At 53.4% G+C, this 24,389-nt stretch overlaps 1 protein-coding gene across 5 annotated transcripts in view; it reads right to left on the bottom strand.

Annotated features, from left to right (window-relative positions):
• The window catches only part of SZT2 (SZT2 subunit of KICSTOR complex), a 59,643-nt gene that overhangs the window by 9,153 nt on the left and 26,101 nt on the right, over positions 1–24,389 (bottom strand). For 2 of the 5 annotated variants that reach the window (XM_075711463.1, XM_075711461.1), the window contains 39 exons: positions 24,145–24,309; positions 23,248–23,452; positions 22,918–23,030; positions 21,761–22,019; positions 20,128–20,290; positions 19,953–20,045; positions 19,688–19,769; positions 19,268–19,549; positions 18,766–18,904; positions 18,394–18,510; positions 18,213–18,276; positions 17,647–17,832; positions 17,238–17,576; positions 16,908–17,097; positions 16,430–16,504; positions 16,080–16,218; positions 15,724–15,844; positions 15,359–15,488; positions 15,096–15,248; positions 14,880–14,982; positions 14,374–14,491; positions 14,031–14,142; positions 13,459–13,577; positions 12,888–13,052; positions 12,181–12,265; positions 8,493–8,681; positions 8,172–8,369; positions 7,637–7,806; positions 7,285–7,451; positions 6,744–6,841; positions 5,776–5,908; positions 5,534–5,661; positions 5,112–5,242; positions 4,419–4,601; positions 3,698–3,968; positions 3,392–3,471; positions 2,919–3,044; positions 952–1,157; positions 736–829 (listed from right to left, as the gene is read on the bottom strand). In XM_075711463.1, the coding sequence (XP_075567578.1) occupies positions 736–829; positions 952–1,157; positions 2,919–3,044; positions 3,392–3,471; positions 3,698–3,968; positions 4,419–4,601; positions 5,112–5,242; positions 5,534–5,661; positions 5,776–5,908; positions 6,744–6,841; positions 7,285–7,451; positions 7,637–7,806; positions 8,172–8,369; positions 8,493–8,681; positions 12,181–12,265; positions 12,888–13,052; positions 13,459–13,577; positions 14,031–14,142; positions 14,374–14,491; positions 14,880–14,982; positions 15,096–15,248; positions 15,359–15,488; positions 15,724–15,844; positions 16,080–16,218; positions 16,430–16,504; positions 16,908–17,097; positions 17,238–17,576; positions 17,647–17,832; positions 18,213–18,276; positions 18,394–18,510; positions 18,766–18,904; positions 19,268–19,549; positions 19,688–19,769; positions 19,953–20,045; positions 20,128–20,290; positions 21,761–22,019; positions 22,918–23,030; positions 23,248–23,452; positions 24,145–24,309 (5,891 nt within the window). The remainder of the gene's footprint in view (positions 1–735; positions 830–951; positions 1,158–2,918; positions 3,045–3,391; positions 3,472–3,697; positions 3,969–4,418; positions 4,602–5,111; positions 5,243–5,533; positions 5,662–5,775; positions 5,909–6,743; positions 6,842–7,284; positions 7,452–7,636; positions 7,807–8,171; positions 8,370–8,492; positions 8,682–12,180; positions 12,266–12,887; positions 13,053–13,458; positions 13,578–14,030; positions 14,143–14,373; positions 14,492–14,879; positions 14,983–15,095; positions 15,249–15,358; positions 15,489–15,723; positions 15,845–16,079; positions 16,219–16,429; positions 16,505–16,907; positions 17,098–17,237; positions 17,577–17,646; positions 17,833–18,212; positions 18,277–18,393; positions 18,511–18,765; positions 18,905–19,267; positions 19,550–19,687; positions 19,770–19,952; positions 20,046–20,127; positions 20,291–21,760; positions 22,020–22,917; positions 23,031–23,247; positions 23,453–24,144; positions 24,310–24,389) is intronic. The other 3 variants (XM_075711462.1, XM_075711465.1, XM_075711464.1) reach the window with 3 other exon arrangements.

Raw genomic sequence — 24,389 nt, forward strand, 5'->3', positions numbered from 1 at the left:
CAAAACCCATGTAAGCTCTTAGTGTTCACAAAACCCTTTGATAAAGACCACTCTTACCTGCTGCACAAAGAAATACTCCCTTTTGCTTTGAAACTGGCTCCCTATATTTTGATGGTGTCTAGGTGTTGTATCAAGTTAAGACAGCAAGGAGTCAATCCTTTTCCAGGCTAGCTGTGATTTCGTAGAGCTTTAGCCTGTCCCTCCCTAGTTGCCACTTTTTTAGAAATGAAAAGCTTCAGCCTGCTCAGTCTGCTCTCGCAGTAGAGCCATTCCAGGTTTATCTTCTCTGATCTCATAAACTTCAGCAGTGAGATCACTTTAACTAAAGATCCTTCTGCCCCAGAATTGCCCTTCACCATAGATGCTGAGGCTTCTTTGACAGGTAAACCTCCAGAATCACACCCAAAGGCAGCTTTCCTTTGGCCCCAGGTCACCCTGTTCCTCTTCTGAGCCCCCTCCAAGTTGTTGCCATCCTTTCGAGATCTGCCCTGGTTCCACCCAGTCCCAGGAAGGGGCTGCAGGAAGACATGCAGGAAGGCAAGGAGGTCTCATCTGGTCTGACATCCCAAAGATGGTGCTGTGGTCTAGACAGACTCTTTTTTTGGCTTCTGTGCTTTCTCTGCCCTCTCACATCCTTTCTGTCTGAAACCAATTCAAAAGCCGACCAGGAGAACTGCCCCACTCCACACCCTGACTTCCACCTCAGTTCCACCCCTCTAACAGACATGCACTCACCTTCGGACTCCCCTCTGCTTTTGGCTTCGTGTAGGAAAAGGACCCTCTCCCCTCCACACCCATCGCTGCCAGAGCTCGGATCCGGCTTGTGCTACTGGAAATGACAGCAGAGAGAGCCCTGAGCAGGGGGGCCAACGTCTTCTGTTGTGTCAAACCAGGGCATAGCTTAATGTGTTGGCCCTGCTCCAACAGCAGGGTTCCCAGAACATCACTGACCTGCGAGTAGTGGGTGAGGGTGGCCGCACCTGGACCAGAATGAAGCCCATGCTCTGCAAGTACTGGATGTATTGCTGCAAGAAGGCATTGCACATCTCCTGCAGCCAGGGCTCCTCCTTCACCTTGCAGGGCAGTGCTTCCGCCGAGTCGCAGCTGTGGCTGCGGTCCCTCCCTGAAGCTGTAGAGTCATTTGAGCGGTGGCGCTTCTGGAAGAGAAAATAATTTCCTAAGGAGACCTGCTGCACCTGGCCCCAGCAGGTGACACTTGCTGGGACACCACCAGCTGCTCTGGTTGAGTGGAGGGCAGCTCTCCCTCTGCCAGAGAGCACTAACAGCTGGTTCCTCAAACACTGTCCTAGTGCATGTGCCAAAACACAAGATCCAAATTTTACCTAGCCATGGACTGACCTAACAGCACTTCAATAGACTGCAGGAAAAGGTGCCCTGGTAGAAGGGATAATTCACATCTCGCCCCCGCAGAATGGCTTCCACAAAGTTTTAGTGGCTCACAACTGGTTCACGCAAGGCTCAACAGAGCTTCAGCTCCTACTGCCACGGTAAGAGTCCAATCCCCTGATGAATCCCGCTGACTTCTCAGCATTTACTAGTAGTTCAGTAGCACTGAATAGGAACAGTGTTTCCTTTTAACCATTATCAGTTCTCCTTTTGGTGTCTTGAATACTCCTTGTCTTTGTGCTGTGAGAGACTGAGAGAGACTGAGGCTTCTTTTCTTGATCTCTCTACTTCAAGCCTGTGGCTTTTTTACATATTTCTATCTGCCCTTTCATTCATCTACCCCAGAAGCAGTCTCTACCTGGGGTGTCTCCAGCTACACTCTGACCTTCTCCGAGTCTCTCTAGTTCAGTGCTTTTGCCACAAGATGCTTGGTCTCACACTTACTGTCCAGATGAAGACATTAATAGGCTAGCATTTTAGAAACATATTGGAATATTACCCATAACACTAACACCTCTTTCTGATGTACTCTATAAACAGTTTGCCTTTTGTATGCAACTGTTCACGAATTGAAGAAATCCACTGAGCTGTTTGCTCTGTACAGGCTCTGCAGTTAGCATACAATACAGGAGGAGTTCAAATTTCTCTCCACATTGTGCTCTGTTTTACTGGGAACCAGGTCCCAGCTCCCACAGTACCTCTCATTTCACAGGCTACTCAGGTCCCTCTCGAGTTCCTTGCAGTCTTTTTCTGTTCTGACCAATCTGAACAGCCACGCAGCATTGCAAAGCTTGGCATCTCATATGTACTGCAATAAATGATCTGGAGATACAGAACCCAATACACAACCTTGAAACTCCTGCTGCCAGGCTCTTCAAATTGAATAACCAATTTCCACTTTGTTCTGTTCCAAAAACAAAGTGAAGTTTTCACTCTGTGATGATACTTTTCCTTTCTCTTGTTGAGTGCTCAATTTCTGTAGCAATCTCTGTTTAAAGACCCTGTCAGAATCCTTTTGACATTTCGATAAATTACAACAGCCTGTTCTTCGCTTCTGACACACACACAGACTGTGAACAGCCGGTGCAGGATCTGCACTGGTTAGAGTCTGTCAGGTTGCAACCTGCTCAGGATTGAGCTGGTTTGCTTTCCATTGTTCTAGCTATTTGCTGGGTCCAGGCAAGGTTTACCAGGTCTGGCTGCCGAATGCATAAAGTGAAGTTTTGCTTCCTCAACAGATCAGTACCAGACAGCACTCTCTGATGGCTCTGCTAGACTCAGCCCTGAATTTCCTGGGTAGAAAACGGAAGTCAGTCTTCCCCAGGGATGGTGTGTCTGCAGGAGAAAGGCTTTGAGGACCCAAGGATTTTCTCAGTCTCCCTCTTACAGGGTGCAAATTCATGGTAATGCATGGGTGAGGTCAGAACAGCCCTGTATTGGGAAAAGATTGCAAAGCCATTCTTTGCCCCAGTGCACAATGCCCAACCCCACTGGTGCTTTCTGCCACTCACCTTTCCCTCTACCTTGCCCTGCTGGTCAGTCTGGATCTGCTGCCGGAAGGCTGGGTCAAAGAGCAAGGGGGTAGCACAGTAGTGAACCAGGCGTGAGGACTGCTTCAGGGTCTCCAGGTCTGCCAGCTGCACAGCACAAGAGGAACAGGGTTACAGCACACATCCCTTGTCAAGCCTGGGAACAAGCTGTCTGCAACACTGCACTGCTGCTGAAACAGGGATCAAACTCGAGAGGGAACCCCTGCTTTACAGCCCTTCCAGTGTTGGGTGGCAAGGCCCCATTCCCAAGTCTGGTGCTAGAGCCCAGCAACCCCAGAAGTTCAAGCAGAGTGCCCTGCTCCTCTGCCAAACACCATCCCCGACATATGCCCTGCTCTGAGCTCCAGTGCTCCCATTTGTTACAGGCAAGCTGGTGCTCCCAGTGTGCTGTAAGAAGGCCCAGCCTGCTGCCTGCCTGCCTGGGCTGCACTCACACTGATAGGCATGTTGGACTGCGCCGATCTCTGCTGCCAGGTAACAAAGAGATTCTCAATCTTCATCTGCTTCTCCAGTTCTGGAGGAAAGAGAGCAACCACAAGAATATCAAGCCACAGCCCCAAGTATTGCCACTCCCCTTCACTCCCACGCTACTCAGGCCATAACCCATCCCCTCACAGGAGCAGCAGGAGCAGCTGAAAACTGTCCCCTCTGCCAGAACTCTTGTTCTGCTCCTTCTGAGCTCCTTTTCCAGAAGCCAGACGATTAGGCAGGCTTCTGTGACATCAAGCCCCTTGCTTTACCTTTTCTCTCCATGCTCTTGATTTCCAGGAACTGGGCCCCATGCCGAGACACAGGGTCAAAAGGTCCCAACTCAGGCCCATGGGGTATGCGCTTGATGGTGGTAACATCCCGCAGAGCTTCGTCAAAGGGCACCACATCGGGATGGAAGTGCAGGGATGGTAGGCTGCGGGCAGAGCTGCTCAGCCGGCCTTGCTCCTTGCTAGGTGGGGGGCTGGAGCTCCGGATCAGTGCATCCACTTCCAAAGTGGAGTTCAGGAAAGGATTTGGCTCCTAAGCAAGCAGACACAGCCATGAAAGCCTCCTTACTGTCAGCCTTGGAGAAAGGACCCATAAGAACACAGTAAACCCAATTTTGGCCATCTGCAGACATATCTGTTGGCCTTCTCCATCACTAGTCCTGAGGAGAGCAGGCGTTGGCCCAGCATGGCCCTAATGTGCAGTGGGAAGCCCATTCCCCAGCCTCCTCCACCCTAAAGAATCTAGTCACAGATAAGCACTGCCAACAGCAGAATCTGCTTCTCTTTTCACTTCTGGCTGTCTCCAAGAGCAGAGAACAATAGCCTGGATGGACACGGCCACTGTCAGACACATAAGCACCTGGGGATGCCTTGCCAACCAGCACACAAAAGCACACAAGCGTCTGCTACCTCATCAGACCCTCAAGCTGCCAAGGCACCTCCTGAAGAGGAAAGGACTGCCCTGCCTGGCAGGGTGCCCTACCTGCTTGCTGTCCTCATGCCATGGTGTGTCCATGAAGCAGTGGTGGTGGAAGAGTCCCAGCTTTTGGCTGAGCAGGCAGTGCACGATGTGGGACCGTGCATTCTGCCACTGCAGCAGGCGAGTAAGCGAGCAGTTCAGGTTGGCCCCCAGGTCTGGGGACCAGTTGTAGGTGTAGAGCGTCAGCTGGAGAGAGAGGAGGGGGAGGAAGGCTGAGAGACCTCCTCAGAGAGGGCCTGCATCCTGACACAGGCTGCCCCAGGTGTTCAGGGTGGTACTTGCTGCAGCTCCAGCCAGTTTCAAATGACAAGGCTGGGACAGGGAGAGTGGCAACAGCTCATTCACAACCCCCCTATTAACAGCCACAGTGGTGGTGGTACTTGCACTGGCAGCACAAGTGCCCAGCCTGATGTAGACCTTGTTGTGGGGAGGGAAAGGGCAATTATAGTCCACAGTGGGGGAGCTGAAGTCAGAGACAGTGAGGGCTGTTGTCCCCCCGGCACTCCCCACAGTGCTGCAGGGAACCCCCTTGCTTGCAGCATGAGCAGAGACATGCTCCACAGCTGCTTTGGAGGGCCCCTGCCTAGGAAAGGCTGGTGGCCTGCAGAGGCACTCTTCCTCTCCTCTGTCTAGCCCTGGGCCAGTTGGGAACAGCTTGGCTTTCAGGAGACAACATCACACAGACATCATTGTTACCTTTTTGTCGACGATCTCCATGAAGAGGAACCTTTGCCGAGGTGCCAGGTCTCGTCCGACAAGGCTTGGGTCAGAGCCTCTCTCTGCTGAGCTGAATTCCATAGCCTCGAAGCGCTGGAGCCCTTTGTGAGCTGGAAGAAGCCAGAGTTATGACCCTCAGATCAGTTCATCCCACTCTCACATCCCATATGCCATTAAGGTGACACGACAGGATGTTGTTCCACAGTACTGCTCAGCTCATCTTGAAATAAGTGGTTATAAGCAAATTTGAGAGTAAGGTCTCAGGAGCTGAAAACAGACAACACACTGCCCACCTCCGGGCACAAGCACTCTGTCCCAGCAAAGAGGGGAACCCTGGTCATACATCTCCCACCCCAAGAGCCCCCAGCACACAGTTCTGTGAACCCTGGCCGGGCGCTCACCCTGTTCTGTGCTGCAACGCCACTGCTGGAAGTTGCGTCCCAGCAGGATGAAGTGTCTGACGGCTGCAGGGCGAGGGCTGGCACTCTGGCCAGGCTTATAGGGCAGGAAGGCAGTGTCCCGATGGTAGCTGCAGAGAAGAGCACCAGAGGTTGCTGACAAGTAGAGCCATGGGAGCAGAGGCTGGCACAGCTGATCGGCACTTGCTGGTGCCAAACAGCTTCCTACAAACCACATAACTCACCAGATCCGCTCAAACACCTTGACAGTGGTGTCACTCGCGAGGGTAGTGACCAGGCTCACCACTTCCACCAGGATGGAGGACAGGAGGAAACGGGACACAATCTCTGCTGAGCACTGCTGCACTGATGGGCACCCTGCATGGAAGAAGTACCATAGGACAAGGTGCCAAGCTGTCCCAGAGCCAAGCCCTGCCCGCCTGGGCAGTGGAGAGGGCTAAGGGAGCCCAGAGCAGGCCAAGTTCCTGCCTTGCCAGGGACTGAAGCAGGCAGAGCTGGAGAACAAGGACCTTAAATGGAGGAGGAGAAGACAAAGGCTGAAATAACCCCTGGTTTCAGGCTCTGGCCTGAAGCGGGACCTGAACCAAACTCTGCATGCCCTGAGCATGGCACTTTATTTCCCCACTTACTCCTCATTCCCTGGCTTACTCCTCATCAGGGGAGGAAGACAGCTCTACCTTGCCAGCAGGCGTGAGAAGATGTACAAACACTGAAGCGAGACGTATCCAGAAAGCAGCAACAGGGCAGCCACACAGACCCAAATCCCACCATATGAAGGGCATCCCTCCTCCTCTCCCTCCCTGCAAGCATGGGGGTCTCCCACGCAGCTTCGCAGCCCCAGAGCATGTTGTAGACGCTCAGATCCTCCCTCCCTGCTACATCTGGGAGCTCCTTCACTACCGCAAGCCCTGGACTTCGAGCATGGCAGATGCAACCACGGGCCTTAGCAGGTTTGTTCAGGTGCACAGAGATACATGCCCAGACTCCCGCCACAGCTTTGTAATGCTGATGCTGGCCCTGAGACCAACAGATTTCTGGTGAGGTCTGGGGATAGACAGGTTGCATAACTAGGCAGAGATCAACAAGGGATGAAGGCGGATGGCTTGGTGCCATATAAGGACTTGTCCTCAGAGCTCTAGGGAGAAAGGTCCATCCCCATCCCAACTGAGGAGCTGCGACCTGAGATACATACCCAGGTGGTTCATGAATGCCATCCACTGCTGGCAGGTTTGATTGAAGAGTGGGTGCATGGTACCTACATCCCCTTCTTCCAACTGGCAGACTCGGCGCCTGGGAAAGGGAAGCACAGTTACACCAGATCAAAGTCAACAGCAATGAAGGCACAAAGGTGCAATGGTCTCTCCCCACCCAGCTTCAGAACAGAGCCTGGGGAGCCCCCTTTTTGGGTTGTTACAGCCCTTGAGCTTGGTCCCTCTGGGTCAGTACCCACAGGGGTGTCAGGTGTGGTGCAGGGCCCCACAATGCAGGGAAGGGATCTCTGGCAGGGAGAGCCAGCAGTGCTCCCACCAGCACTCCAGCAATAAGGATCAAGGCTTTGTGTGTGGAAGGCAGCTCCCCTAACTGGCTGCGTAAGGTAGAAACTGCAAGGAAAGAGGATATGGTCCAGACGGTTAAGATGCAGACAGAGCCAGCAGGATGTCAGGCTGTGGAGCAGTGTACAGCAGATGGAGGGGAACAACACCCCAGCTCCCTGGCCTGCAGGCTGTGCTTGCCTCTGTGCCTGTTCCAGTTCAGCTGTGGCTGTGGCCCGATCTTGGCTCAGATGCTGCTTGACACTCTCAGTCTTGTGCCGCCGCCTTGTGCGAGCCTCTTCTGGTCTCTCCAGCACAATGTCATCAGTAGTCTTGGGGCTGCCCAGCTCCGAGGACTCTGCCTTGCTCTAGGGAGAAGGGGGCAAGTTAAGGCTGTGCACATGCCCAGCCCAGCTAGCACCCTGATCTCAAAGTCCCCACTACCAGCCCAGCCTCCAGACCCCAGCCAGACCCCTCCTCTCCATTCCTCCTGGCCTGACACACCATGAGGACTTACAGGCCCTGCTCCCCACTGGTCCCTCAACAACATTACCAGCATGTCCCAGAAGCTGCGGCGTCCTAGCTTGCTCGTGGGTGTCACTGGCTCCCCGGAGCTGGATGAAGGGGCAGAGGTGAAGTGCAAGGGTGGAGGACAGCTCCTGCCAGCCCCACTAGTGGCCAGGGCCAAGCCCTTGGTCTCTGACATGGTCCTCCTTAGGCCTCCTGTGGAGACAGAGCAAATCAGACTCTCCAGAGCCTCCTGCTGCAACACTGCTGGTGTCCCCATGTACCCCACTGTGGCTGGCCAGAGCCTGGCTGGAGAGAAGGGAGAGAGCCCTCAGCAACATCCAGCAAAGCAGATTCAGTCCCAGTGAGCAGACAGACCCTTAAATCTCTCTTCCAACCCTAATTTCTATAATGCTTCTTCCTTGAGACATCACACAGGGCAGCTTGCAGAGGGGAGAGTGGCTTCCTCCCTCTCAGCCCCCTCAGCCCTGGTTCCCCCAGCACAGCCAAGCTCCCGCAGGCCAGGCGGGAGGAGCGAGGCTGCTGGGGGCTCAGGGTGGCCGTCCCGGCCAGGCTCTCACCTGCAGAGCTCAGCTCCTCCAGGTCCACAGCACCCAGGGGGCAGGAGGCTTCCACACAGAGCGGGGCCGGCAGCACAAGGAACTCCATGACGGCATCGCAGAGAGCGTGGCGCAGGGCCCCGCGCAACTTCTCTGACAGCTGCAGCAGGCTGATATTGCCCTTCTCCCAGATATCCAGGCGCACCAGCACGCAGGGCTCTGCGGGGAAAGGGCAGTCCTGCATGGTTCTGCACCCCCATGTTCGCCAGCCCTCCCCTAGGTGACCCAGGGGATGCGGAGGCAGCAGGGAACTGGCAGTTTGTGGCCTGTTTCACTCCCTACCTGAATGCAGGGTGCCAGCCTCCGGCTGGTACCTGCTGACTGCAGTGAGGCTTTCAAAGTCAGTGTCCTGCAGCAGGCTCACGATGGGCGAGGAGGAAGGCAGCTTCAGAGGGTCAGGCCTCTCCCCATGGGGCAGTGAAGTGGGGCTGCCGTGCTCATCCACGAATGTCAGCGCAATGCATGCAATTCCTGCAGGGGAGAGCCCGAGACAGCCTCCATCAGCCCAGTGCTGGGATGCACCCCTACAAGCCCTGCCTACAGCCTGCCACCTCACACCTGGGACCGTTGTGTCACCACTTGGGTTGCACAGTGCCACATGGCAGGCAGGGCCCACAGGAGGGGACACAGCCAAGGGAGCAGAGGCTAGCTATACCCGTGGGGAGCCAGGGTAAGAAGCATGGTGTTTAGCATAAGGTGTCCCCATCACCCCCAGAATCTCTCTCCTGCAGCGTTACAGTAGCTTTCCCCTTGTGCTGCGGGAGCTTCCTGGGTTGTCCAGCCCCATATGCAAAGGGAAATATCTCCATTTGCCCCAGGAGGGCCTTTATGCAGAGATCCAGGATGGGGCTCACCATCCCTATCCTCTTAAGGAACAGAGTACAGAGCCCAGCTACTCTCCAGCAGCCCTCTCCAGGCTATGAAGGACCTCGAGTCCCTGCAAAGGAAGGCTGTATACGTGACACCTTGTTGCAGATTACACTCATGGCCCCCTCCCCACTGTAGAAGATATGATGTTTAGGCCTTCTCCACACACTCCTACCAGCAAGGCTGGGGACAAAGCAGGTTGACTCGTAGTATTAGCCTGGAGTTGCTGTAGAGTAAAATTCAGGCCCTGCCTGTAGCCTCCCTGCCCCAAGCCCTATACACGCACAACAGGACAGAGTTCAGAGATGCAAAGCAGCAGCGTGGTGCTTGCTCCACAGCCCACGTGCTGCATGCTGTGGGCCATGTGGGAGAAGCCCTGCTACAGACCAGAGCAGAAACAGGAGCTCGCTCCTCATGGCCCAGCTCGCCAGCCAGGGCACCAGGGAAGCAGCAGCAGGGATGCAGTTCTGAGGTCCAAGCCCCATGCTGTAACCCTAGATGCTCCCACCCCCTTTCAAAGCCCCCTGAGCGACTAAGCCAGCACTCAGGTGACAGGATGGCAAAGCTGCCTCAATGCTGCCAGAGTGATGTGTCCAGATGCAAACCACCTCAGCCCCACAGCAGCATTGCTGAGCCCATACTCTGTCCTTCTCCATCCCAGCAAGGATGGGAGTGACACCAGACTCCGCTGCCACAGAGCAACCAAACTGCACCTGACTGGATCCACAGCACCGCGCGGAGGATGGGTGCCCTCCCTGTGCTGAGACAAATCCAGCCCCAGCAGACTGTGCCCAGGTCTAATCAACAGCGCAACCACCCGGTCTCCATCATTCCTAATAAAGCGCAAGCTCTGCAGCAACTTTTCCTCCAAGACATGCCAGGTGCAAGGGAGAGGGCACTGGGATGGAGAGAGCTGCTCCCGAAGGAGAGAGGTGGGCGTTCAAGTCAGAGGGCAGCTCACTTGCACTCACACTGAGGAAAGGGAACTCTACACCTACGAGCACCCCTCCGCTTGAAGAAGAAAAGTACAGAAGCTGCCTTATCTCAGAGTTGCTCTGCAGCAGGCTCTGACATGTCTCTTCCCCAGACAGGCACAGGAACAACCCTTTATCCAGCAAACAATGGAGAAGTTTGTAATTTCCTAAATATCAAAGGTAGAGGGGACCAGGACTTCATCCAGAACAGCAAATCTGCCCCACATGACAGTGAGTATGAGCTCTCCCAAGCAGACTTTCTTTAAACTGTAAAGGGCACAAACTCCTCATCTATCTGGCTTGACAGTCAGCCCTGGGCCCACCAGAATGACAGTGGATGTTCATGCAGGTAATTGTAGACTAAGATTTAGTTATTCCCCCCTTCTCCTGGATAAACTCGCACACTGAGCCCTTTCAGCCTACCCCTCTCTGGCACATTTCCCTATCATATCTATTCCTGTAGCTCTGCTCTGCTTCAGTCCGTCTCAGGTGAGGACAGGAGAACAACCAAGCACAGTGTCCCACATCCTCCTCATGCTGGGACACGTGATCTAGAGAGGGAGCACCCATGACAGTGCTTTCAAGCAGACCAGGTCAGCAGCTGCAGGAGCAGACTCCTCGTCTGCACGTGCTCCCCAAGACAGAGCTGGTTTGCCAAGCAAGTGCCAAGCACTGAACACCCTGCAGCTGGCTCAGTCCCTCCGGGCAGAGATGATGGCTGCCCCTGCCCCACCAGCAGAAAGGCCAGCCTCCCCACTGCAGGGAACAAGGCTTCCAGTCTTGTTACAGGAGCACAGAGAAGCTGAAATGCAACCACTAAATCACAGGTAAGAAACAAGTAAGAAACAGGTAAGAAACTCAAGACCTGAGCTACGGGAAGAGGTAAGTTAGCAAGAGCTGCCAAGGACGTTACTGCCCGGTGCACTGGAGTTTGGCTACATACTCATCCATCACATCCCATGGAGAGGTGGGGTGCTAGGGAGCTGTTACCTCCCATCTGTGAGGGACTCTGAGTCCCCTCTGACACAGGCTCACTGAAATACAAAGTACACGTCCAGTGGTGTCTGGCCACTCTAGCCCCTTGTTATGCCAGGGGACCCCCACCCCAGGACACAGCCACTGGGGGAATGATGATGTACACCCTGAAGCCATGGCTGAAACGTCATGACCCATCTTCCTCAGGGAGGAGATGCCTGCTTGGACCTGTGGGGAAAAAAGGGTGAAGGATTTCTGGAGTTCACTGCTTGCAAGCTAACAGGGCAGCACACGGACCCTCAGCAGCCAGGGACTGCAGAGCTGCCATCTCAGGGCAGCAGGTTCTGTTTGCTCATTTATCCAGCCAGCAAGAAAGAGGAGGCTCAGCTAAATGGACACACATACACAAACACACAGAGGAGTTAGAGCTGAAGCCACAACACGAGGAAAACAAGAACAGCAGGGATTGGAGGGGCCAGGGAGCTGCACGGGAAAGGGAACCGGAGTAATACTTTGAGCCACAGGTGCTACCTTGGAAGTGGGAGAGTGGAAAGAGGTGCTGCACAAGGTCCGACATGGTACCTACATAACAGAAGAACATTCAGATGGTGCACTAGGGACACAAGACACACGACAGCCAGGTGACAGACCACATGGCCTGGACAAAACATGACATGACAGCCTGCTGCAGGATGGGCCCTATCCAATCCCTCCTCCAGCAGTCCAGAGAAAAGAGCGAGGATATTGCCCCCACAGTCTGTGCTCAGTTACACGCAGCGCTCAGCTACCCCTTCATGGCAAGGCTCCAGCAACAATTGTCCCTGCTCCCCGCTCCAGCCCCACAGAGCCTCTGTGCTCCACACTTACTGAGGTTTCACTGTGTCTTTCCCCCACAGCTACTGCAACCTAGAGCTGCTTCCTACAGCAACAGGCCAAGTTTAGCAAGTTGCCCTGTGGGAGGCCTTGGCTCACTCCACCACACATGCAAGGGCATGCAGTCCCCCAAGCACACACCCTGCCCACCTCCCAGCCATCAGAGGAACATGCTGCCCTGACACTGGCTCTCCTCAGTCACTCAGAGCTCTCCAACAGGAGAAACGGCTCTCCAACACGCAGCCCCATACCCTGTTTCAGGAATGAGTTGAGCATAGTACCTTTGCCACCAGTGCCTTGGCCGCCTGGCTTGTTGTACAGATAGAGATCCTGGTCAGGGATGCTCCCACTGTGGTTGAAGTAGTGCTAAGGAGAGCAAGGAAGAGCAGTGACAGAGACTAGAGAACTTGCCTTAACTGGAAGCAGAGGCCCACATGTGTGCAGAGCTCATCCCCAGACCTGTAGCAAGCAATCCAGACCTACTTAAAACACTTGCCAGCACAGCCTTGGCCACTGTTTGGCAGAAGGACCCTCCTAAAGCTCTGTGCAGGCTTATACGGCACTACACATCTGGCCTCACTTTCTGGCTATGCTGAGGGGCTGGGTAGCTGCTCCCAAACTTCTATTAAGCCTGATGTTTCAGTCCTTACAGCTGAGGGAGCCATGCAAGGAGCCAAGCTCAGCTTTGCAAGGGGGTCTTCTCCCATGCTCCTGGGAGAAGATTGCAGGCATGAGCTTTGTGGCTGCTGCTTTTTGCACAGCAAGTGACCACTTGTATCAAAGCAAGGCCTGTCCAAGTTTATACCAGGCCAAACAGGACCTGCTTATAGTCCTGTGAAACTCCTCCAGGCTTCAGTATTCAGTGTCAGTTCCTCTCTGACACTACATGGCAGAGGTGGGAACATAATGACTGAGCTCCCCCAACAAATGCCCCCAGCAGCAGGTGGAAGCTGGGCAGACTGCTGTCCCAACTCACAGCCTCCCTCACCTTGAAGTGGTGCTCCACATTGCTGTCTGTGTACTTTGGGGTGTGCAGGAAGATGAGCAGGTTCTGGCGCAGGTAGTAGGCCACTGCATGCAGCCAAGGCAGGGCAGAGGGTGGCAGTGCAAACTGCAGGACCTCTGTGGGTGGCGTCCCAGGGGGCTGGATAAACTGCAGAGAGAAGGCTTTAAAATTCAGCTGAGACTAGCAGGATGCCCTGGGGCTCTGATACTGATCCAAATTATGCCAGCTGGCTATGCGAAGGGAGACTGTGGTGGGCAGAACCCAGGTCCATAGACAGCACCCTGAGACAGATGCAAGCAGGTGTTCCAGGGGTATTCCCAGGGAGGCCCTGCCATGCTGCAAACCCCAGAAAAGGGGATCTCCCACCTACCCTGGTACCCACACAGTATACGCCTCAGTGAACACTAGCCTGAGCAAGCACTGGAGCAAGGAATGGGATGCAGCAAACTGCCCTGGCCTTCCCTGCCCTGGGGCTGGAGGGGCTGAGACAGATCAAAAAGTAGGAAAGTGTTATGGACTCTGGGATGAACAGAATAGATATCCAGTGAGGTACCTCCACATCTGCTGGGGTCAGCTTGCAGTTCCGCACCAGCATCACAGTGATGATATCCAGGGTGGCCTCATCCAGGCGTCTGCGCAGCACTTTCACCAGCTCATCTGTGATCTCAGGCCCTGACAAGCAAGCAGAGGTACAAGCAGTTTTTTCACCCCATCCAGTAAGAATGACCACAGCCACCCCTCCCTGCCTGTTCAGCATGTACCACCCTCACAGTCACTTCCCACAGGGAACGTCTTTCCCCACCATCAATTTCTTCAGGCATCTTTTTCTACCCGTTCATGATCACAAAAGACTGCTGGTACAGCAGGCAAAGACAAATGCACTGCTGCGTAGGGAAAGTTGGCATAAACCACCCTGTCTGCAGGAGGTTTCACTGTGGGCCACGGATCCTTTCCTCACATTCCCATCCAGACAGAATGGAGAGCAGCTCCGGGCTAAGGACGAGCAGCTTGCCCCGGAGGGAGATACCTCCCCTGCTCTTCAAGCAAAGAGGGCAGGGACTGGAGCTCTATTCCTCTGCTTTGCATCAGCACAGTCCATCTGCTGCCAGGTGCTGTAACTCTTACCTGCTGGGGCAACACCATGGACCATCAGCTGGATGTGCCTGTCTACTTGTCCCACAGGACGGGAAGAGTCCACACTACGGCACGAGGCTGTGTCCAGAGAGGAACGGGAACCCTGGAGAAGCAAAACCAGCCACATGGAAACAGTTTCCATATGAATTCTAGATACATCATTGTCTCGGGCTGTCAGCAAGGTCAGGCAGAACCCACCCACTGCTGCCCCACTCCATGCATCTGTAACGTCAGTTTTATCCTACATAAAATCCAGGTTGAGGGAACTACTGAGTTCCCCCGACTCCTGTGATCAAGAGCACCAACATCCACTCCCAGACAGCAGCAGACTCACCGTTAGATCCTCAGTGTAAATGGGCTCCTGGCTGCGTGTCAGTGCCAGCGAGCGAGATGCTGGACTAAGGCCACTCTCTGCTTCCCACACCTTCCCACTGTAGGTGGTTTCAGTCAGTCTGAATACAGGAGAAAGACATGTCAGACTCCATTCCCAAGGACGACAGCATCATACCTCCACAGAAGATCCATGTTTTCCTTGCTTTCCCCTGTGCACTTTCTGAGGATTAGTCCTTATGATACAGAGCTTGTGGAAAAAATTGCTCTCTGGCTCCCTCAAAAAAAATCATCCTTTTCCCTCCCATGTAAAGGTTTAGCGCAGGGAGAGCAGGAGGGGCCTGGCCTGATGTGACTCTAACTCATTAAAAAAAAATCAGATATTTGCCGCTTGGGTCACAGAAGGGTCCCTGAGGCTGGGCAGCCACTTTCTGCCCCAAGGAGCTCTCAGTCTGGTGTAATGCATGTAGCAGGGCAGGGTCAGGCCAACAAGTCACGCTGGCTTCTTACCGGAGGTAGAAAACAGATTTAGTGGCACGTTCCTGGTAGACAAACATATTCTTCCTGTTCACCACAGAGAAGGCGTTGAGCACCGAGCGAAGCGCCTGGATAGCTGTGGGCAACGTGGGATGTTAGCTATCCCACACACCCTCCTCTGGTGTGCCAATCCAGCCAGAAGCCAGACTCTTGACACGCAAAATCAGGGGGAACCTGGGCAGTACGCACCTCGTGAGACTCCCATGTTGGGGCCCATCTTGAGGCGTGAATGCACATGAATGAGCGTGCTCCACACAACATCACAAGCAAAGTGCCCTGGCATGAACTGCATGGTGGCAGCAAGGTAGTCCCGGGGCTGGTAGCTCTCCTCTACAGAGTAATCTACAAAGAACATAGGACATAGCTGGGGCCACAGCTGTCACCATCTTTTTAGTCACCCGTGGGCAGACAGTGGCACTGCCTCTGAGGAATGGCCAAGGGCGTATTCATACCATCTGTGGGCATGACACGCTGCCTGTATGAAGTATAGGGCGTTTCACTCTTCCAGATGTCCTCCTCGCTTTCTGCCACCAGTAATGAGTTGCATATGTGGCTGTCATGCAGGTCCTGCAGCAGCAAGCGCTGCAAGGGATGAGAAAAGATTGGTTCTGTTGCTTGCACAGCCCACAGAAAACAGCATGGAGAAGGGCTTAGGGCTGGACTGAGTCCCTTTTCCTTTGACCCCCAAGCTGAGACTCCACCAGTTCCCCCAGCCCTCCTCTGAGTGGGCCCAGACCAGGCAACCTCCAAAGGTCCCTTCTCATCTAAGCCACCTCATGATTTGCAGCTCTGACCCTGCCCTCTGCAGATTTGTTACCTGATTGACAACCCTGCAGATTTCACTGATCTTCTTCACCACCACCTGGTTGAGACTCTGGCACTCCCCTGGCTGCTCCTCTTCTGTCTCTGCTGATGCTGCCTTCTCCACACTCAGGCTGCTTTACAGGGAAGGGGAGAGAGGGGTCAGCAGAGCACCTGAATAGTGCCTGTCCCTGTGCGCTGGGAGCCGGATCGCAGTGGGGAAGGGTGGCTGCTTTCCCCTTACGGAGCAGCAGTCTAGTCCTGAGCTCCCCACCCACATGGGTCAGGAAGGAGATCCTGTCTGGAGATGAGGGAGTGGCAATAAGGTCCTGGTGCAGAGAAGCTGTGGCCAGACAGCGGGACCCTCCTTACCGTGTGTGGTAATAGACCTCCACTCGGTCCTGCTGGATTTTTATGATGAGCCAGAAATCTGGCATGAGGGGACACCTGGGTTCCTGGTCACTCATTAGTGCCTCCTCATACTCCGAGTCGCTGCTTCCTCCATCGTAACCTGCAACATACCCTCGCTTCAGTCCCAGGCTGCCTGGCAAGCCAGCCTCCTCCCCGGTCTCAGCAGGCTCTAGGAGATCAGAGCCATTCACAAGCCCTGTCCTCAGGGCTCACCCCAGCCCAGGCACACAGTCCCCCATGCCCCCACACTATCCTGTCACTGCCAGTGTCTGCCTGCACGCTGTCAGTCACCCCTGCCCCAGCAGACTCACCCAGGTGGTCGGAGTCCATGCTGCCCTGGCTCGACACAAGGCTCTGCACGCGGCTGGGACGTTGCTTGCTGGAGCCTGCAGAGAGAAGAGGGGTTTGATCATAAGAGCACTTGCTAAGCCCCTCTGCACAACCCATCTGCTGGAGAAACATTACACCACAGGACAACCAGGTAGTGCTGGCCATGGGGAGGCAGTGCTGGAGAGTGAGGTTCTCACAGCCATTACTGGAGCCACCAGAAACTTCATGTCATCAGGGGTATCAGTGTGGCAGCACAGCCTAGCACCCTGGTTACTGCTAAGCAGTGAATTGCCAGCGCCCTGGCGAGGAAGAGACCAACAGTGCAACACCACCAGTTACAGTGTTTAAGGACTGGAACAGGAGTAGCGGTCATGTTTCATATGCTACAGCCAAAACAGGGCCCTTCCCTTAGAAGTTCCTGAGGCTGAAGTACATCCTGCCTGCATTCACAGCTCCTACCTTCCCTGCCCTGTGTTACGGATTCAGCCAGGCTTGCTGCAGATGGTGTCACCAATGGCGATTTCTCGCTGTTGCCCTTTTCAGAGGATGAGGATGGCAGTGACTGTATGGTTGTCTCTAGAGCTGCCTCTTCCAGGGAGTCGTGGCCAGGTGCTCTGCTCTGCTCAAGGCTCGGCACTTCTCCTGGGACCTGCACACAAGCCAAGGTTGGAAAAATGACCAGAAAAACAGGCACCAAAAAAAGTCCAATCATACTCCTGCATCCTTCTACCTTCTTTTACCAGAGTGTCCCACACCTTCCCACCAACAGACCACCTCAGTGTCTCTCACCTCATCCTGTGCATGGCTCCCTCCACGTATGGGGTTTCCTGTGTCTGGCACAATGTGTGTTTCACTCTCTGGCCACCCCCAAAGACCCTGGGCTTCTTCTGGGAGGACACAGCTTGCACGGTGTAGCTCAGAGCCCTCTGCCTCTGCTTCGCTGCTCCCCTCCTGTCCTGCTTGGCCCAGGGCTGTCCTGGTGCCCCCTCCAGCTGGCTGCTGCAAGCAGGGTGTCCCTGAAGGATTTGGAGCTGCCCGCCTGGAGTGCAGGCGGCTGATGGAGATGTAGTGATAGTCACTGCCTTCTGCATTGAGCATGTAGCCTGGCAGAGCCATTCTTCTGAACTCCTGCAACACAGGGAAGAATAAGCATCCCGCTAGCTAAGTGTATGATGCTGCCTCAGGGCTTTCTCTTTACCTCCTTGAACTTCTCCAGAGAGTGCTCAGGTCCAAAGACAAACTGGAGCAGCACCACCTCGCTGTGGCAGCTGGGCCGCCCCTTGGAGTTATAGATGTGGGTGGCCACTCGGTGCAGGATGGAGGTGCTGATGACCTGCGAGTGGCGCAGTGCAGACACAATCTCGTCATCCAGGAGCCAGCGAATCTGAGCACAGCAAAAACACAGAGCAAGACCTAGGTGACCAGCATTTGCACAGCTGCCCCAGTTCTGATCCAAGTCCCAACAGGATGAGGGCAGCCCCTCTCATCACCTACATCCCCTCATCTCCTTCTGAATGTACCTAAGAAAAGGTCTTTGAAAGAGAGGTCTGTCCCACCCCAACTGCAGTAAAAATTTTGTCAGGGTAATCCCACACTTTTGGGGAGCACAATGCCAATGGCCTGTGTGATACCAGCAAGGCCTGGAAGTCACTTCAGTTGACAGAGCTTGCAGCTTGGAGCAGGCTAGGAAGTGTGGAACAGCAGTTGTGCACTGTGGCCACATTGCTCCAGCCGGAAAGCAAGAAGTAGGCAAGGCTAGCTTACCTCATTCATAGTGGCTTCAATAGCCTGCCTGTGCACTCCAGGGAGGTTGGAAAGTGCAGGGTGCCTAGGATAGAGGAGAAGAAGAATCAACCAGTCATTCTCATTTGTGCAGCCACCACAGTGCAGCTCCTAGGCAGCAAAAGGAGCCCATGAGGGGCTTGCTAGATCTGCAGTGCCATACCTCTCATCTCCTGTGGATGGGAGCCGTTCCAAGTTGTGCATGATATCCTCATCTGAGCGGAAAGAGGATGGTTGCCCTGGAGAGCGTGTGAAGGACACGCTGCTCTCCGAGGTGCATCTGCCACAGGAGAGAGAGCAAGCTGAGCATCAGCTTTGGAGCCAGAGAGGATAAACAGACACAGGCTCCAGAGAGGGAAAAGGGATCTCTAGAGAAGGTGAACCCATCCTGGGAAAAATCTTAGTTTTCTTAGGGCTGTGGGAGGCTCTGTGAGAAGGACAATCCCAAGTCTCAGCACATGGAGAGGCACTGAGACTGGTTGGCTGGGAAGGGCAGGCAGACAGTGGGTGAATGACTGGGCCTCTTTCCACTTACCTGTTGTGGAGAATGTCTGCGTTCACAACTTCTATCTCCAGGGGCAATGTCAGCACGAAGATATCCAGGGTCACACAGAGGTCCCCCAGGTCAATGGTGTTCAAGTCCTGGCAGCTTTCCAGGCAGCCCAGAACTTCCCCTGAGGAGAGACGACAGACAAGGGAATCAAGCAACAAACAGCTCTGCTTACACACATACACAGCCTGGTGGCAAGTAAAGCAACTGCAAGAGGTGGCTGTCCCACACACCTGGACAGGCTCAAGAATGCCACCATCCTCCACAATCATTTCACCCTTCCACAACTAATCCCACAGCAAGTGGGTGACCTGGTAAAAAAGCCCTTGTCTGATGCTGGGAGACCCTAGGGGCTCCATACAGGGAGGGCTGGTCCAGAGGGACTGCTGTTTAGGACACAGCATGTTTGTTCCAGGGGCTGCTCACCCAGCAGGGACCTGACAGAAGCCCTACTGCTCTTTGACCTCACAGCAAGACTTGCTCTTACCTAGACAAGTTGGCAGGGACTGCACGGGCATGGAGCTGTGCTGGCTACGCAGCTTCACTGAACAGGTGAGGTGTACAAAGAGCGGGGGCATCTCATGCTCCAGGAACTCCTGTTCATTGAGCGAGTCCCCTCCCAGCACGCTGAAGGAGTCATCATCCTGGTTCACTGTGTTGGAGTCTGAGAGGGAATCTGTATCTGGGAACTCGTGCTCCAGCTTCTCACGGTACTCCACCTCCAGCTCTGGGTCGCTCTCTGTGGCAATGCAGCACCCAGACACAGTTCCTGTTGACACAGGTTGCTCATTAACAAACCAGGCCCCATGTCCCCAGAGACCCCACCAGACACAATCAAGCTCTGAAAGGCATCACCATAGTGAGACTACAGACACTTTCTTCTCCAGGACAGAGCAGCAAATGTTACCTTCTTCAGCTGCCAGTTCTGCCTCTGATCCCTCCATGTCCTCACTGCCTTTCCTGTCTGCCTGATCCCGAGATGCCTCTTCCTGAGATGGAGAGAGGAAGGGCAGATACTAGAACCATGCCAGGCAGTGAAGCAGGGTGTTGATGGGCCTCCCAGGGGCTCAATCTACCCATGGGTCTGCCAGCTCCAAATCCAGATCTGACACCAAGCAAAGCTACTTCCCTCCACAAGGACTAGGTGCCTGCCAGGGCAGCAACATGCCTACCTCTTTCTTGGCTGATGGTGGACAATAGAAGAAATAGTGAGGATTTGATGGCACTGGCTTGAAGTGTAAACTTCCAATTTCCAGGAATTTTTCCTAAAAGAGAAGTCCCAAATGTGAAGCAGACATTCCACTCTACCCTTCTGCAGGAGCCAAGCTGAGCTCCCACATTCCTCACCTGGATAATTTTATGCAAGTCAGGGTGTGCCTGGCAGGGCTGTCCAATTTCCAGCAGCGAGAGGGGAAACTCTGAACAGCAACTGGTGCCCATATTCTTTGGCTCCTCTGTGGGGCTAGCAACGTTATGGGAGTCCTGCTCACTGTAGTCCTCCATTTCCGCGCTGACAGGATTGTGGACAGGTCAGACAGGCAAATCAAGAAATGGGAATAGTTGTATGCATTATCTACACTGCAAGCATCCCACCTCACAGCTCCCCACACCTCATCTGTGCAAACACGATGTGACTTACACAGCCACCACACCTACAGCCCCAGAAACCCTCCTGCCACCCACTAACCCAGATAAGTGCCCAGGCTGTCTGAAGCCAGGCCAGAGGCAGTTTAACCGTGCTGATCCTGTGGCCAGGTACTCTACACAACACTACACACCCTCCCTGGGACACAGAGACATGTGGCTAAGTATAGGGACAGGCCTGGAGCAATCTGAATTACCAACACTCAGTCCAGGGCACCTGATAGAAAATAGCACCACGCCAGCACCCCTTGGTGTCTTGGCACCACAGAGCAGAGCGCAAAGCTCAGGCCCATTCTCACTCAGCAGCTCCATGACAGAATCAGTTCCTAAAACTCAGAAAAAACAATACGGGGAGTGGGATGTCATCTGGTCAAAGTACTCCCCAGGTATTTAAATCAGTAACACATATGGCAGATCTGGGTGCAATGTGTCACAAGCTGTATGTCCTTCAGTAATGTTTATACAATCTGCATTGGGATAGGTGATTCATAATATCTTATAAACAAAAAAAAGTTCCCACAATTTTTCTCTGGGAAAGTAGCATCTGAAGAAGTCATCTGACTTTCCAAGCACTAAGTGTTCTTCAAAACCATAGCCTCATCTTGAAGACTTAGAGTATAAGAAGAAATAGGACTGGGGATTCCCAACAAATGCTAGTAAATTCACACAAAGGAACTGAGGATAGTCAAGTACAAACAGAGGACAAAGGACCTAAAGAGGGTGTTTCTTCAACAGACACTAAGGCACAATAGAGTACTTTTTCCCCTCCTTAAGTTTCCAGAGGCAATACAAACCTCAGAAATACCCTAAGGAATAGCAGGACAGAAGTTTAGCATCAAGCATATTCGAATCCTGCCTTGATATTTCTCTTGTGAGTTTTTTTCCAGAGTTTTAATTAAAAAAAAAAAAAAAAGAGACACTTTATTCATTAAAGATAAAAAAAACCAAAAGAGATAACAATCCTGTCATTTTCACCAGAGTCAACAGCAAACTCAAATGAGTCAAGCAGCAGGAGATGCATAATTTCTCCAGAAACAACAAGTCTGAGAGTTACTTGCAGACAAACTGCCCTCCAGCTCAGGTCAGATGGGATAGTAATGAGCTAAGACTACAAGAGAAAGCAAAAGGATGGATGTCACCAGAGATTATAAAAAAGAGAAGGTCCTGGTGGACACCATACCAAGCGGACATCCCACTGGAAATGTCTGTCCTTACATATGGCTCTGTTCGACCCTGCCCTACAAAATTCCTTCTAGCAGGCAGTAGAAGATGCTTGAAGAAAGATCTGTCCTGGACTAATGCTAAGAACAGAAGCAAGACTGAGGTGGGCCCCTACCTTGATTCAGAGACCAAGACACCCCGTTCCCTAGAGCTCTGCTCCTCTTCTTGCTCTATGCTGCCCACCTGGAAGCTGGCTGTCTTGGAGTGCATACGGAAATGTTGGTGGCTCTCTCGGAATGAGCGGACATGGCTGCACACAGTCAACAGGAAGTTGGTGATATCAATCTCTTGGAGCAGCTCCTCACAGTAGTCCATGGCTGTAAGTAGGTCCTGGGAGCTGATGCTGTGTGACTGCTGAAGGCTCTTGAACAGCCCTACAGATCAAACACAGTGCTTGAGCACCCCATTGCAAGGATGCAAAGCCATGGGATTCAGGCAATAGCCACATACAGATTTTCACCAAGTCCAACACAGAGTTACAGTCAGCGCATGTTCTGGGAGACAAGACTCAGCCAGGATGCCTAATGCTACATGTTAGCCTGGGCTTGCTTGTTTCATGCCAGAGAGGCCTAGGGATCTGCCACCCTGAAGGTGAGAGGAAAAAGTCAAAGAAGGGACCCCCCCTCCACAGGACTGCACAGGTCCAGGAACAGCCTATGCAAGGCCCACAGGGAGTGGGCAGAGGCATCTTGATTGTTTAGGCTGGAGAAGAGGAGGCTGAGGGGAGACCTTTCCGCTCTCTACAACTACCTGAAAGGAGGTTGTAGCCAGGTGGGTGTCAGTCTCTTCTGCCAAGTAACAAGCAATAGGATGAGAAGAAACGGCCTCAAGTCATGCCAGGGGAGGTTTAGATTGGATATTAGGAAAAATTTCTTCACTGAAAGGGTTGTCAAGCATTGGAACAGGGTGCCCAGGGAAGTGGTTGAGTCCCCATCCCTGGAGGTATTTAAAAGACGTGTAGATGGAGCGCTTAGGGAGATGGTTTAGTGGTGGACTTGGCAGTGCTAGGTTAACAGTTGGACTTGATCTTAAAGGTCTTTTCCAACAAATGATTCTATGATTCTATGATCTTTAAATCCCTCCTGGTGTGAGATTAGTCCCACAGCTCCTCTCTTTGCTCAGTGTAAGATCACAAGAAAAATGAGACATTGCTTTCTTAAATGAAGAAGACATTGCTTTCTTAAATTAAGAAGACATTGCTTTCTTGAATGAAGATCCAGGGTCCAGGCCCAACCTCAACCCTGTCTCAGTTCCCATCATACTGCTCCTCACCTTTCACATAGCACTGGTGTGAATGCTCCTGCAGCAGCGTGCAGTAACTCACCAACTCCTTATGCTTGTGGTCTAGCCAAGCAGCAGCAGGAGGACGTTCCAGAGACTGGGACCTGGAAAAGAGGAGCCGCAGCCTTCAGCACCAATGAAGCATGTTTTAGACTATACACAGCTCTGGCGCCAGTAAAGCAGGGCCCTAGGGCATGCACAGGCCAGCGCTGCTATAAGGCAGAGAGGCCAAGCCAAGAGAGTAAGGCAGGGCTAGAGCTAGACTCTTGCCAAGGAAGCTCCTTTGTTTCCTGTCTAGGAACCAAGCATGGTTGGTATTACCTGAAAAAGATGTCCCGCGGAGGACGGTGTGCCCTTGGGCTGACAAGCTGCTCTCGTAACAGCTCCAAAGAGCAGCTGTAGATGTAAATGGGGCAGCGAAATCGACGGCACTCGCCTAGCTCAGATTGCGAGTTCTGGCGACAGAAGGAGATATGTACATCTCTCCGTGAGGGGCCACCCTGTTCTCCAGGGTCACGGCTCGCTTCTGCAAAAGAAACAATCCTGAAATAAAGGCCTTTGATGGGCTCCTTGTTCCTGGTCTGAGAGGTCACAGCCCTCACAGCAGTACCCACAGGTAGGTATTGGTTTTACAAGCTTCTCGCCACTCAAACCTCAGGAGCCATTCTCCTCACCCAGCACCCAACCACTCAGCCCAGTGCTCTGGCCACACTGATCCCCTTCTTGGGCAGCCATGACTGTTCACCACCACCTTCTGCAGCAGCACAACCCTCCATCCTCATTGCAGGACTGGCTGACTGCACCAGGGGCTGTGCAATCAAATCCCAAATACCTCAAGACCTGTGCCCTTCTCCGTAAGACAATGTGCTGCTGGTAGTGCCAGTCTGGATCATGACATGAGAGTCACTGACTTTCCAGTGCAGCCCAGTACTGCCATTCCTAGTAGCTTCTATCTACCTACAACCTCTTTGCCCACAGGGAGCCAGCCTTGGGCCACTAGCACTCAGCTCACATTACACTCCCTCACCCCTCCATGAACATCACAGAAGCTGGCTGAGGCTTCACTGTGTCCCTTGCCCTGACTCTGACTCTGCTGACTGCCAGGCAGGAGCTGAGAGGCTGCAGCAGCCTGTTATTCCTCCTGCGCCAATCTGTAGCAATAGATAGCAAGGATACTAATATTAATACTTTAGCAAGGTGCTGTCCTGAGGGCAGTACCGTGGGCTGGTGTTATGCTGAGGGTAGGTAATGGCACGGCAGCATCCTCTTCTTCAGCTTCAGCCCTGACTCGCTCTGCACAGACAGGTCCCAGGGTATCCTCTCCAGATCGACTCTCCTCTTTTGGAGGTTTGTCCAACCCGCAAGCCATCAGCTTCTGTACATCTGGAAGAAAACAAAATAAAATCACCCTCTGTCCAGTGAGAACAGTTTAACCCCTCCATCTACACTCCCAAGAGGGCAGA

This window comes from Pelecanus crispus, chromosome 5, assembly GCF_030463565.1.
Source record: "Pelecanus crispus isolate bPelCri1 chromosome 5, bPelCri1.pri, whole genome shotgun sequence".
NCBI lineage: Eukaryota > Metazoa > Chordata > Aves > Pelecaniformes > Pelecanidae > Pelecanus > Pelecanus crispus.